At 44.3% G+C, this 14344-nt stretch overlaps 1 protein-coding gene across 2 annotated transcripts in view; it reads right to left on the minus strand.

Moving 5' to 3' along the window:
• The window catches only part of EVA1A (eva-1 homolog A, regulator of programmed cell death), a 201514-nt gene extending 200279 nt beyond the window's left edge, over positions 1–1235 (minus strand). Inside the window, exon 1 of one of the 2 annotated variants that reach the window (XM_068183309.1) lies at positions 948–1235. In XM_068183309.1, the coding sequence (XP_068039410.1) occupies positions 948–1047 (100 nt within the window). In that variant the 5' untranslated portion in view covers positions 1048–1235. The remainder of the gene's footprint in view (positions 1–947) is intronic. The other variant, XM_068183310.1, reaches the window with a different exon arrangement.
• Between the last annotated feature and the right edge of the window lie 13109 nt (positions 1236–14344).

A 14344-nucleotide genomic window follows, 5' to 3' on the forward strand; every position in this document is an offset into this window, starting at 1 on the left:
CAGCTCTTATCCACTACAAGAGTTTTGCAGAACACCCCTAAAGAGTATGCCAGGCTAGTTCTTCACACTAAGACCCAAAATTAGAACAAATATCCTAAAAGAAAAGTGTCCCTCGGTGGGCACACCCAAGCAAACTTATCAGCCCTGCTGAAGTTGCAAAATGAAATCTGTTATGTTTTCTCAGATCCACATGCATATCCAAAAAGAACAGAAACAGAAACATAATTTTAAAGCAACTAATGCAGCTATAGAGTTATAAAACTTACATGGGACTCCAGACTTTGAAAGTGCTGGGTATTTACCTGCCATGTACAACTCAAAACAAGTGCTATCAACATTTTTAGATTCAGAAAATATTAATAAAAAAGAGATTTTTAGATTCAGAAAATATTAATAAACGAGACACTTCTTTCAGTTTAAAAAAACACAGATTATAATTTGTTCTGTGTATGCACCTCCTTTATCTCAGCTCAGGGGGCTTTTGCAACAATCAGGAGCTGTATGGTTAAGAGGAGGGAATATGGCCCACTACAAAATAATTTAGACTTGCAATGTTAGCTTTAATTTACTGTCCCAGTCTCCTAATCCACCTCTTTTCACTCCTATGAGAAACGCAGTACAAAACCTGCTAAAAATTTACATAGGCTAATACCATTCCTGCTACAAACTTACACAAGTTAACACTATTGATTTTCTTGTTCCCAAAGTTAGTCAGACTAACTCTTTTGGAATAGTTTTGCTAATTATTGAGAAAGGCTTTTAAGAAACTCAAAATCCTCTTACGGAAGACACTTTTCATCTTTGGCCTATTTTTAAAAGATTAAAATGACTTCCCACACAACTATCCCAGATCGGCTCACATCCCCTTTCCCTGGGCTGCTCCGGAACACTGGAATAGGAGCCCCGGTGCACGAGCAGCACACGGCAGGATCGGCGCTTCTCCCTACCTGAGAATTCTGCAGAAGTCTTGGCAAAGTTGCTGAAAGCTGTCAAGCACATGAGTCCTAGGAGGAAGGCGGAGGTGGGAAACACATCTGGGCAGCACATCCTTAGGTGTCCTCACGGCTTGTTTTCTTCCAGAGGAAAGGAAAGCGGCTCCTGCCCCTGCCCAGCCCTCCTCATTGCCCGGAGAACAGCGTTAGTCCCATTGCTTGGAAGGCTCGCAGCCAGCGGCGGGGAAGGAAAAGCACTCGGCACACACACACACACACACACACACACACACATCCCTGGGAGTGAATGAATCCCGGCTGACGAATGAGACAGACCTACCTGAGCCTGGCGGAGTTCCCAGGGTCCTAAAAGCCACCTCTTTGCCCAGATTTGCTGCAGACTGTTGTGCAGCTGTCCAGCTGTGGCACTGCGGGCTGCTGGGGGCCAGTCGGGGAAAGGGGTGCCCCGAGGGGCTGGGTTGGAGGAGCCCAGCTATTGTTGGATTAGATATGCAGGGCTCTTGTCTCTCTGGTGCAGACAGACAGAAGGATGAGCGGAGTTTTCAAAGGAGGGAGCCCAAAACAAAGCACCTGAATTCACACGGATTTCTGGCATGATGGGTATTTGTAGATGCTGCTGAAAACAGTGTGAGCAGCAGTGTGGTGACAGGAAAATTCTGTGTCCCCTGTTGAGAGTGATCCTACAGTGGAGGAGACTTTGCACAGGCCCAGGGATCAAACCCTCCTGGATCTCATTGCAGGACTGGGACTGCTATCAGCCACACATATAAAACTCTCCTTTCTTTTGACAGCAGAAAGCCAAGCCAGGCTCCCTCCAACCCACTGGACCCCTCTATCCTCCATCAAACTCAACAGAGGGCTTTTCAGCAGATCCAGACCTGTGTTTTTCATAGGATCGTGGATGGTTTGGATTGGAAGGGACTTTATAGATCATCTAACTCCAGCTTCCCTACCATGGGCAGGGACACCTTCCACTAAACCAGGTTGCTCCAAGCCGCATCCAACCTTGAGAGCCAGGAGTCCTGGCTCCTTCCATAGCAATTACTTTAACCTCCAACTAGGATGGCCCTAGATGCTCACTGAGCACTGTTCACCCTGCAGAGTTAAAGGAGGGCTCCAGCTCGCCTGGATTCACATCCAGTATTTGATCCTACCTGATTTTCATCCATATCCTGGTAGCATCAAGCCAGTCATGTTAATTTGAAAGAGCTGAGAGCTGGGGACACAGATAGATGGGTGGACTCTGTTCTCCCTGGGTACAGGAAGGAGGTCCTGGGCCTTGGTCACAAGCCTTAGCTGCAGCTCAGGCATATGTTTGCATGCAAATAATGGCCATATTCCACATATGCAGGCTAGGGCAGAAGCTGAGTGTTGGTGCAGAGAGAGGAGGATATATTTCACAGGCAAAGCCAACGCCAGACATTTAGCAGCCTGTGTATCAATATATTCAAACTAAGGAGCTGACGCTGTGTGGGGCTGCCAAGGGTGGCAGCCATGGGGCCAGGCTCACACACAGCTGCTGAACAAAGCTGCAGCAGATATCCAGCAAAAAAAACCTCAGTGGAAATGTCCAAGGAAAACCACAAGTGGTTTTTACTCCTCTGTCCTGTTCATCCATAGGGAATTAAGTGAAACTCTCCAAAAACATGGATTATAGAGCTAAAAACAGGAGTAAGAAACTTCAGCGCAAAGGGCTCCGGGGTTTTTTCAGAGTTGAGTGAACTTGTGAAGTGTTTCTTTTTCTGAAATTTCTAACAATATTTCAGCTGTTCTCAGATGAATATCAGACTGGCTGCCTGATTACATGTGAAAGACATTTTCAAGAGTGCTGCCATGAATACCAGAGTAATTTTTTCCACCAGTAGCCTGTCCTGGGATGGTCTGTGTTGTAGAAGCAGACCCCAAGGGGAGCTGTAAGTCCCGTGGCCTTGTTTGCCTTCTGCCCACACGGCCACTTGCTCAAGTTCCAAACAGCCATACAGAGGATGAAGCAGAGTGGTAAATCTGGAGTTTGAGCTCAAATCCTGTCCATGACCACAGGAACAAAAGGCTGCTCTGGCCTGATCTGCACCTAAGCACCTTCTTCGCACAGCATCTCTTTATGCCCTGAGGGTCTCCAGTGAAGCTGCAGATGAGACTCCTCAAGGACAGTGGTGACTCTGGGCTGTCCTAACAGCACAGACACAGCCTGAGGTCCAACAGGCTCTGTACAATCCAGCCCCAGTCCCTTCTCTCTGCAGACAATTCTGCCCCCTTACTTTTTTTTTGCAGAGGGCTGCTTAAGCAAGATAAAAAAACCAAGGAACTTTTCTACAGGCTGCCTTGCTCTTTATTTCACCTGATACTTTAATCCCACCTGCCGAACCTCTCTGACCCATATTTTTCCAGAGCTGACCTAAGATTTAAAGAGAAAATACCAGGAGATTTGACTCCTGGCATCTACGTATAAGTCTTGTCTCACCTAGTTCTGCTGCCCTTGCCACGAGGAAGATTCACCACTACTGTCTTACAGGCATGAGACAACCATACCCATTACCAGATTATCAGTCAAAGCTCCTTATGAGCAAGACAAAGAAACAATAGGACCCCTGGAAATTTATCAGCGTCTGGAAAAGGGAAGCACTATTTGCTGAAAAGAGCCCACCCTGTTAGCAGGTGTTGATTTTACTGATTAAAGGGCAATTAGGTTTGGCTGACTCAGTATATGTGGAAGAAAAAAAAAAAAAAACTTCTGGTGACAAAGGGTTTAAGGCTAAACATGGGCAGTGTGCTTGAGCAGCCCTTTAGGTTATTGTGAATAAAGTCAAACCAAAGAGGAGGGTGTTGTCCTCTGAGGGAGTTTTTTTTTTTTTTTTTAGTAAGTCTGTACAGATGCCTTCCAAAAGGAATGAAGAAAGAAACTCTTGCCAAAAAGAACAAGAGAAAAAAAGAAAAGAAAATTGGCCTTTGAGAAACAGACAATTCAGTTAAAGCCCATCTCCATAATGCCCTTATTCCCTGGGGCATGTGGGAACATCAGCTGTGTTTGCAAGGCAAAGAGGCCACCTGTCCCAGCATAGCACAGATAAAGGATGTCTGTCATGGACAGTCTCACAGGGTAAACATGAATCAAGGCAACACCAGAATGGAACTTTACTTTTAGGAGTAACAGCCCTTGAAATCCATCCATGCCCTCAAATACGTCTCTGGGGATAGGTAATAACACATACAATGACATACATTCTCTTGGATCCCTTGTCCCCAAAGCCACCCAGAAGTGGGAATAGGCCAGTTCTGATGCAGTCCAGCATTACATCTTAGCTTGGAGGAATGATATTTGCTCTCTTTCCCTCCACAGATTAACTGTGGAGAAGTCTCACTAAGATGTTTAACAACTGTACCTCAGTCCTCCTTTTAGACTATGCTACTTAAGTGCATTTTTCTCTCCTCCCATGCTCCTCTCTCATAGATCCTCTCCTTCTCCTGCTGCACATAAAACTGTAATATCTGAAACATGTATGTAAATTCCCAAAGTACAGTTAAGTACAACTGCAACTGGGGAAACTAAGGCAGTGAGAAAGGAAGTAATTTGTCATTCACATGTGACCCAAACATTACCCAGTTCATAAATGGTAATCAGGAATGGACCCAGTTAGGATGATTCCCAATTTAATGCTGTCTGTGCTGATCTTGCTTCCTTCCAGGGCTGATTTTTGGTAATGCTTTTCTATTTTTTACTGACCTGTCACCATTAACCTCTTCCTTGCTGATTAAACCATCAACAGCCAAAGGCTGGCCAGTAGAAGAGCTGGACCAGGAATAGATCTCAGCTAGAGAACCAGATGTAGGATTGGAGTCCTGTTTGTTTACACAGTCACAAGCAGATTTATTAGTACAAATTTTCTAAAACTACTCTTTCTTTCTAACCCTAGTAACATTACTCACTTCTTACTGTTTTTTTCCATAAGGTCTCAAAGCACTCTCCAACAGGCCCTGTTGCATTCTGCCATTTCACACATGGACAAAGAACAGTCATATGTTTGAGGTCAATACTTTTTCAATGTCAGCCAGGGGAAATTGACAGAGATAAGAAAATATTAAATACTTTTTAAGTCCAGCCAGAGCTCTTTCCACTTGGCCACATTCCTTCTAAATGAATGTAAATTAATAACAAAGTATATGTGCATTTATACCTACAGAAAGAAATGTAAACTGGGTGGTCAGAGCTTCAATATAAAATAGCAAAGTTTTCCAGCAAAGTACAGCTCTATGTTTCCTTTTTTTCTTAATCTTTCCCCTAAGAATGTCTTATAGAAACAGATGGGGTTACTCATGGAAGTAAGCACTGTTTGCTTTCATCAATTTGAAAGCAGAGGACTTCACATAATGTAGTTTTGCAATACAACACCAAGTATCTCACAAGTAAAATCCATATTCAATGCTAAACAGCAGCTGTGCAGAATATTCAAACTGAAAAGCCTTTGAAGTTTTCACATTTTGTGTCACTCAATCACTTCAGTTTACAAAACGAACAAAAAACCTGGAGGACTTTGCTCCATACTGGGAAAGGTTTCAAGAGGGGGTAGTGCTTCAACCAAAATCTGTGCAGAGTAAAAGTCCCAAGTGATGCACTTATCCCACTGAAACATTGGGAAACACTGAACAAAGTGGTGCAAAATCCTCCAATGCATGAAAATGTCAAAAGTAAAATATTTGAAAACTACAAAGTGATCCACAACAAAGCTGAAAACTTTCTCCTCATGTCTCACCAAGTAACTGGTGTTGAAACCTCTCTCAATTGACATTCTCTTTATTCTAATGATTCCATGTTCCGTGTTAGAAGAGACTGTGTAATCTGGTGATTTTTCTGGGATCAGCATATCCGGTTGGGTTTAGTTGGTACCTTGTGCACAGGATGTATTAGAACTACAGGAATTTGGAGTCATCTTGATCTTTGTACTATACTGCAAGTCACATAATGTTTTAAAGACACAAGTTCACTGAGACACTCAGGACCTGCACTGTCTTCTGATATCTGTAAAGTGAAACTGTTCTCCACTTGACCTGGCTCATAAGTCCTCTTCTAACAGCTTTTCTGGGTAGATTTCTCCATAAATTGGATGATGTAGGTACTGGCTTTACTATTTTCCACCACTATCTTTCCATTAGTATATTCAATAGCTGTCTGGGAGTCCTTCTTAGATGAGAGGCTGAATTTGACACCTGAAGATACCTATCTCTGACCTTATTGGTCTTGGCTTTGAAGAGCAGAGACATCCCAGCTGGTTCAGTGTGAGCAGCAGTATGTTTTTCCTATTATCTCACCTGTGATAATCAAGGGAGAATTGTCTCAATCCTGATGCTATGTAGCCATGAGTCACTTCAGGTTACAGACCCCTTTTAATCTGGATCTCCACTAGGTTCTTCCCTTTTGTTTTTCCTGTTTTACTAGCAACCCTCACAAATAATTTACTTTGTCCTTTATTTCCAGAGGAAGCAGAATTTTTTTCTCAGATTAACTTGTCTAGAAGTTCTCAGCCTGTCCTGTGGGAGTAACAAGCTATGATGTTATTTGATTTTAAAAAAGGAATAATCTCAACATTCATCCTTAAAATGATACCATGGGCATTTATCACAAACCTCCATACTCTGCTCTGAAGGCATGCAAAGGCAGTAGCATGTAGGACAACATGAGAGTCCTTCAGCATTCCCCAGGTTCTTCTCTCCCTCATGGGCACACATCCTCTACACATAGCCCATCCTGTGGAAACTACTGCTATAACTTATGCTGGAAAAGCCATTTTTGTTGCCAGAGACCTTTCCCACAAAAAGGATTGTTTCCAAGCATTGTCATGACACCTTTGCATAAAATCCACCTCTATACTAATAGTCTGAACCACATAAAGGTCTGAACACAGGCACTGCCACGCACATTTTGGACTAGTCCTTGGTTCACTTTTGATCCAGGCCACCTGGTATGTAGAACATTTCTGAGCATGGCTTGGGAGTTGGCAAGAACTTTGGCCATTCCCAATAGGCAGGAAGGAATCATGGTTTGGAGTTTGATAGCATGACCACAACCAGATGATATGTTCTAAGAGACCCAACAGTGTTTCAGGAGTTTGTAATATCCTTGATGAAGACACAGTGGCATGGGCTGAGAAAAAATAACCCCAGAGCAGACTGTCTGCCAGTGTTACAGCATCTTCTCCTTCTGCTACTCTGGTAAGCCTGATTAGAGCTGCCCAGGAATGACAGGGCATCCTGCAGTCTCCAGACTCCAGCACAGCTACAGCCAAGGTTGCTATGAGTTTGTGCTCCCACCTATTTACAATGATCAGCAGGACAGACCATTCCTTCAGGAGCATTCAGCATAGACTGTGCTTAAGTTTGATCTGTAGAAGTCAATTGTTGCGGTGTGATTTCATGTTTTCCCCAGAAACCTGATTTTCTCCCCTGAAGGTGTCCTCCCAGGAGTGTCAATCATTCCTCCTTTCCCCACCCTGACCCCTGCTGAGCACTGTCTGTCACTCCTGGAATTCCAGAAGTGCATTGAGTGATTGGGCAGATTCAAAAGATGCCCTCCACCCCCGGGGGGGCATTGGGCCATCCAGGTGTCCTTTGTCCCTTGAGACCTCCTCTCCCGTACCGGGTTGGTGGGCTCCCTACCTGTCCCCTCCTCCCCTCCCCAGGTAAAAGACCGAGCAGCCACGCGGTCCAGGGAGTTCTGATGGAGCTGTGACTGGATTCAGGAGCCTGCAGGGGAATTCTGCTTGGAGCTGTTGCTACATTCAGAGGCCTGTGGGCCAGAATAAAAGCTCTGAATTAAACCCTCCATTAGAACCGACTCCTTTCCTTCACCATTGCCTTAAAGGATTCTCCGACAGCGGGAAACCTGAGGAGCGGACCCTCTGCGAGAGGAAACTCCATCCTGCCGCCACCTGAGCTCCAGCATGCCCAGACTTGTCTCCACGTGCCCAGCTGCAACATCCAGCTAGCCAAAGGTGTCTCTGGGGTGAAACACCACAATTGCTGCTATTTGGTCCAGCAGCAGGGCCCAGACAAGCCAGGGCACATCCCATTCTCTATATTGGAGCCTCCAGTAGTCAATGAAAAAACCTCATTGGCTTCCCTGGTTCCAGCGTAACTCGGACAGATCAGCTTTCGCCTCAGATTTATCATTGCCTTGGAGCAGAGAGTGTTTCCCTTAGTTTTGGACAGACAGCAAATTACAGAAAAAACCTCTGGCTCACAGATCACAAACTGGTAAAAGATCAAAGGGAATCAGAGGAAATGCTTTTCTGCTGAATGGGGAAAAGTAATCCCAAGTGTAATTTCACTGGCATCAGTGCAAATTCAACAATGGACTACATTACCATTTGCAAGAAGAACAGGTTTGTGTTCTCCTTTAACATGTACTTAAACATACATTCTCCTTTCCTCTTTTAAATCTTTTCAATTTGAGAGGGCTATTTCAAGAGTAACCATATGCTTTTACATGCATTTTAGTACTCAGGCCAATAATATCACCAGGTTGGTTTTTTTTCACAGTGGTCCCAAGAGACTATCCATTGACAAAGTGCAGGTGTGCTAGGCAGTGCAAATAGCACTGGACTATGTCATCTAAAAGAACCCAAGGAATTTACAAGGGCATTGAAGTCCAAGACAGTCCAGTCTCCACACTCTGTAGCCACAACACTATCATTAGGGAACTCCAGTTAACTTGCTTCTAGGGCAAGAGCTGCTTCCCACGTCAGTAAGCTCATACTGAAATTTGGCTGCAGTCATTGTCTCTGGGCACCTGGCTCACACATCACTGATACCTAATGCGGTAACGCTGCTCACCAGACCAGCTAGAAAGGATGCAGAGGAAGGAAGGAAACTTTACAAGTTTTTACAGCTTTTTTACAAGAGATTTGCAAATGTCAGAGTTCACCATTGCCTGGACTAACAGCAGTGTTATATGCAGAGCTGTGTGTGTATGGCATAGCTTAGTGGTTGTGTACATCCAGAGACTACATAAAATAAAGATAATAAATAGCTTTTCTAACACAAGTAACTTGCCTCAGAAACACCTCAGCAGAGGCAAAAAGAGACTAGAGCCCACTTAGATTCCAAAACCTTTTCAGTTTTTGCTGGACTATCCCCTTGTGAAGAACGACCAAGCCCCCCAGCCTTACCCTGTCCAACACTGGTGCTGTGCTCTGCCCTGTCCTGCACTTATCCCCTGGGAGCTGTTTCATGCACAACCCTTCCCTGGTCATTCTCAATTTCAGGAATTGCTGTCCATGGAGATTCTCTTCTATTTATTACTACACTGCAGGTAATTTCTTACTTCACTTGCTAAACCCATCTTGGACATGCATAACTAATCAAATTCCCTTTTCCTTTCCCACAGTGAAAGGTAAAACAATTTTTTTTCAGTTCACTGAATCTCTCCTGACACAGCACACAAGCTCATCTCCACCTAATGCTCCTTCTGTAAAATGAACCTTCTGACAGTAGAGGAAAAGCAGCTTTGTCCCTTAAAAGGAGTCTGATTTGAGATAGTTTGGTTTTCACCCATAGAAGATTGCCACAAATGGTGCTGTGAATAACCAGGAGAGCTGAGACTTTCTTCAGCTGGCTTAGGAAGCCAGGGTCCAGAGCTGCTGTTGCTTCTGTGGTGGGTGAGGCAGAGAGTCAAAGCTTGTAAAGCCCAGTTCTCAGGTGAAAGCCCTGCTGAGTCCAGAGGGAAGCAAAGTGAGACATAAGACAAAGCAGCAGTTTCTCTCTCCCAGCTATTTCCACACAATAGTACTGCACACAGCTGAGCCAGTGCAGTGGAAAATAACGTTATGATTTCTAAAGGGCTTTTGCAAAACAAAGGATATAAGAGACATTTTCTCTTCAGGTTAGTCACTAGTCATTCCATAATGAAGAGCAGAAGTTGATTGGTTTTATTAAAAATAATGAGAAGCCACGACTTTGAGCAATTTGATCATAAATTTTTTACTTGCTTTTCCTCCTGCATATAGAGGTTGAGATAGTAGATATAATTTACTATGACAAACCACCATCATTAATGCATTAATCAAGAAAAACAAATGGTCCCCCTTGAAATCTCCTGCCCACCTAGAGAGAGTAATGGGGTTATAAATGGAGAAAGAACAAATATTGACTCTATGAAATGTAAAGGTACCTGGGAGTTCACCCATCAGTCTTTTGATTACACTTGCCTTTCAAGATAAATGGGATTTCTTTTATAATTAATTTCAATTGTTTCAATTGGGTTTTTTCCCAATTGGTCATCTCAGGCTCAATATTTCCCAATTGGGCATCTCAGGAAACAGGAGGGGGACATCAGTGGTCTCTTTAGTTTCTCACGGTGTTCCAGACTGCTTCTGAAGGAGAAGACCTCCAATTTCTGGAATGAGATAGATTCTCCCAACCCAAGACAGGTCTTCCAGTTTGAGATAAGTACTGAAGGAGCTGCCTGGACTGGGCAATGAGTTATTTGTTTAATGGTGTTTCTGGGGCAGCTTTCTGTAAAATGGCTCTGGAACTCAGCCTCCATCATTCAGACTATAGAAGCTCAGAGGCAAGGACACCCCTTGGTGGACCCATACAGGATTCAAAGAGACCCAAGAATTTACTGCCTAAGGGAAGGACCTCTAGCATCATTTCCTGAACTTAACCTTACTTTGTCACACTCTTCATAACTCTTCAAACTCTTAACATCTCACTGTTTTAACCTCTAAGCAATTATGTACCTGTCTTCTACACAATTTATTGGATTATTGGAATAATTTCAACATTGGTTCCATATTAGACACAATTCCTCTTTAAAATTTTTTACTAAATCAGAAAATTAGAAGAATCGAGTGTTTTATAAATGCTGAGATCAGCCAGTGTTGTTGTCCCTTCCATTACCTGTAAGGGTGCCATGCATCCCAGAGGAAACCGAATTCTGAGTGGGGGCATTCAAGAGGAGTGGGGATATAATCAAGAGCAAAAGACAAGAAAAACAACAAAGTCACACAACTCAAATTCTCAACGATCTGAAAACATCACAGATTCCAATAGGAATTTAAAGACTCTTCTGACTCTGAATACAGAGTCAGTATCTACTGAGGCACTGGCAAAGCTACCAACAAACCAGATCTCATTTAATATATCCCCTGCACCCTTGACAGAAATCACTGGCACACAGTTTTTTTCTTCTCCCGTACAGGTAATACAATAACAATTTACCCTCCAGGGCTGGAATTCAACAAAGGGAAAAGGAAATGGAAGAGCATAGGTGTGCATGAGCACAGCAGCGATGTGCCACAGAAGACATGCCCGCTGCCAGAGGCCCTCTGGAAGCCTCAGGCTCAGAGGAGCAGATGTAAGCACTTTCCCAGCACTGCTCAGAGGGGAGAGCACGCACTGGCCTGGCAGGGTTAACTGCGTGTGGCTCCAGCAGGATGCACGCTCCAAAACAACCGAGGCCCGGGGGCTGTTTTGACAGAACGAGCAGAAGATTTTCCAGTCCATCGCTTTCCTGAGCTCAGTGCTGGGATGCTGTGTCTGAAGAACAGCTCTCCCTCTCCTCTCTGCTTGCTCTACAGTAAGGAAAAATGTAATTGTGGATGCTTGATGGCCACCTTAGTGAGCAGCTGCTCTATCCAGAAGGGTCTGGCACATGAGGTCATTTTAAGCAACAACTTGGGATTTCTGTGATTATTTTCAGCTAGGTCAATTCACCTTAAGTTAACCAAAAACTCATGTCTCATTAAAGGGAAATTTCCAGAAAGACTAGAACTTATACCAGATTGTTTAAAGGTTCTAATAAAATCCACTATACTCAAACCTTTCCAGAGTAGTTTATAGGGCTGCTTTGGTACCTGAGATAAACAGGACACAGAGGAATCCAGGCATAGCCTTGTGTCTCTGCTGACACAGGCTTGCAAGAGAGCCTGAAGGATTGAGATACCTCTGGACAGTCTGAAAGGAGCTATGCCTGCTCCACCAGCCACTGCTGGGGCTACAGCAGCTATGAATAGCTTGACAGGTTGAAAAGGGCACAATTTAGCTAGATGAGGTGAAGAGGTCCTCCATGAGCCAGTCCCATTTCTTTTGTAATCTAGGGACATCCAGCTGCCTCTTCTCAACACCTAAGGGAGAACAAACCAGATCTCCAGAGCAGCTTAGCCCCTTGCAGATATCTCTTTTTGTTTAGAGACACAGTAATATTAACAGCAGGTGTTACCACTTTTGGCTGTGTTTCCTATAAAAAGATGTCCATGTTCCCTTGGGCAACATGAAAATTCACTCCCTTCTTCACACCCTCTGACAGGCCACAGACAGCTGTGTTGGGGCTGCTGCAACTTGGCTTCAGGTGTTCAGAAGGAATCTCTGGGATCTCAGCCTGCAATGCAGACTGTTTTGGAAGGTGACACTGACAGCCCTGATTTTGGTGGTGCTGGTACTGAAGCACTGCACTCCTGGGGACATAAGCAGGTTAAATCCAGGTAAGCAGGTCAGCTCAGGCTGGTACAATCTGTTGGGCATCTCCACACCAGAAATGTGCACCCCTCCTTTACCTTCCAAATGCAGCATATGGTCTAAGAAGGTCTGTTCTTCAGCCTTTGTTACAACAAAGCTGAGTCAAAGCAAAGAAATCAAAAATGAATGCCTCAGAGTGACAAAGAATGCGGGGAGTAAAACACAAGGTCTCCTTCCTCCTTAAACATTGGCCTTTTTTCCTCTAATGAGCAGGACCATTCCTCTAATGAGCGGGATCATTCCGTGAAATCTTTAGCAGGGAAGTGCAAAGAGGGATCAGTTGTACTGCTGACCTGGGAGAGAATCTGTTGACTTTATTGATTCATCTGCAAAGACACGTCAAGGGAGGAAGACACTGAAATGCTGATGTCAAAAGAGATTTGGGGTTGAAATAGGCTGGAGGTGGTAGTTTGTCCAGCTGGATAACTGAGGGTATTTGGGGTGACTGTGAGCACTGCTGAACTGCCATGTTCAGTTTTGAAACAAATACTTCAAGAAGGGTGTTGAAATAAGGGAGGAGACTTCAAAGACACTAACATGAAGGATGGCATTCAATGGAAGATCTTGGCCACATCCTACTTCCACAGATGAGAGAGGATCAGGCTAAGCACCATTTACTACCTGTCATGCTTTTCTTCCCAAAGAAACTCAGATTTGAGTAATAAGGAACCATAAGTAAGCTTCCCCAGGATTGGACAGAAGGGACTAGAAATATGTTCAACTCAGTCAGAATTAATTCAGAGAAGTACCAAAGTCTGTTTAATCACAGAATAAGCTGAGTTGGAAGGGACCCTCAAGGATCATCAAGTCTACCCTGTGCCTGAGAGCATTGTCCAAACACTTCTTGAATTTTGTAAGGCTTGGTGCTGTGACCACTTCCCTGGGGATCCTGTTTCTGTGCCCTCTGGGTGAAAAACCTTTTTCTAACATTCAACCTAAACCTTCCCTGGCACAGCTTCAGGTCATTCCCTCAGATCTTGTCACTGGTCACCACAGAGAAGAGATCATTCTCTGCCTCTCCTCTCTCCTCACCAGAAGTTGTAACTGCAGTGAGGTCTCCCCTCAGTCCCTTCTCCAGGCTGCACAAGCCAAGTGCCCTCAGCCACTCCTCATGTGGCATCCCCCCAAGGCCCTTCACCATCTTTGTGGCCATCCTTAGTTATATCACCTGAGAACAGTGATGCCTTTCATTTATGAACCTCTCCCTTTCCCAGTGATTGTAAAGTGATCCATATTTTCATAGATTTTGTTATATAGGCAAGAAGAGTAGGGAGGCAGCCCTTCTCCTACTCTGTCTGATGTGACAGAATGAAGAAACTCAAAGGGGAGTGTCTTGCCCCTGTATTTCAAACTCAAGAAAGCTGTTCCTGAAAAAAGACACCAAACAACACATGGTCCAGTGTCTTGATGCCAGGGTGCCTCAGCAACTCACACAGGAATTGGGAAATACACAGGGGCAAGTTTCTGGGCCCTGGAGGGTACCTCAAGGGAAGTGAGGTTGTCTTGGGAAGCCCTGAGCTCAGGGCAGCTCCAGCCCATCAAAGTGGTTTTGTTAGCCTGCAGTCCACAGTGGTCAGTCAGGGAGTTAAAAGTGGCTCCCTGACACTGCAACATCCAATTCTCTTCTTTAAAGACATTTGTGAGCTACAAGTCTGCAGTTTTCCAAGTCATAGCCCACTCATCTCCTTACAGCTATTTTATCTCCTCAATCACCATTAAGTTATTGGAATTACCCCTACATGATAATTCCTCACCCCCTGAAAAATATTATTCTACCTTTTTAATAGAGCTCACGTAAGGGATAAGAACATAAAAAGACTAAACTTGAGGAGTGATGTGCTCAGGGCTGGTGGAGCTTTCTTTTGTATTTTAAGGGTCAGAGT

Source organism: Anomalospiza imberbis, chromosome 3 (genome assembly GCF_031753505.1).
Source record: "Anomalospiza imberbis isolate Cuckoo-Finch-1a 21T00152 chromosome 3, ASM3175350v1, whole genome shotgun sequence".
In the NCBI taxonomy this organism is placed as follows: domain Eukaryota; kingdom Metazoa; phylum Chordata; class Aves; order Passeriformes; family Viduidae; genus Anomalospiza; species Anomalospiza imberbis.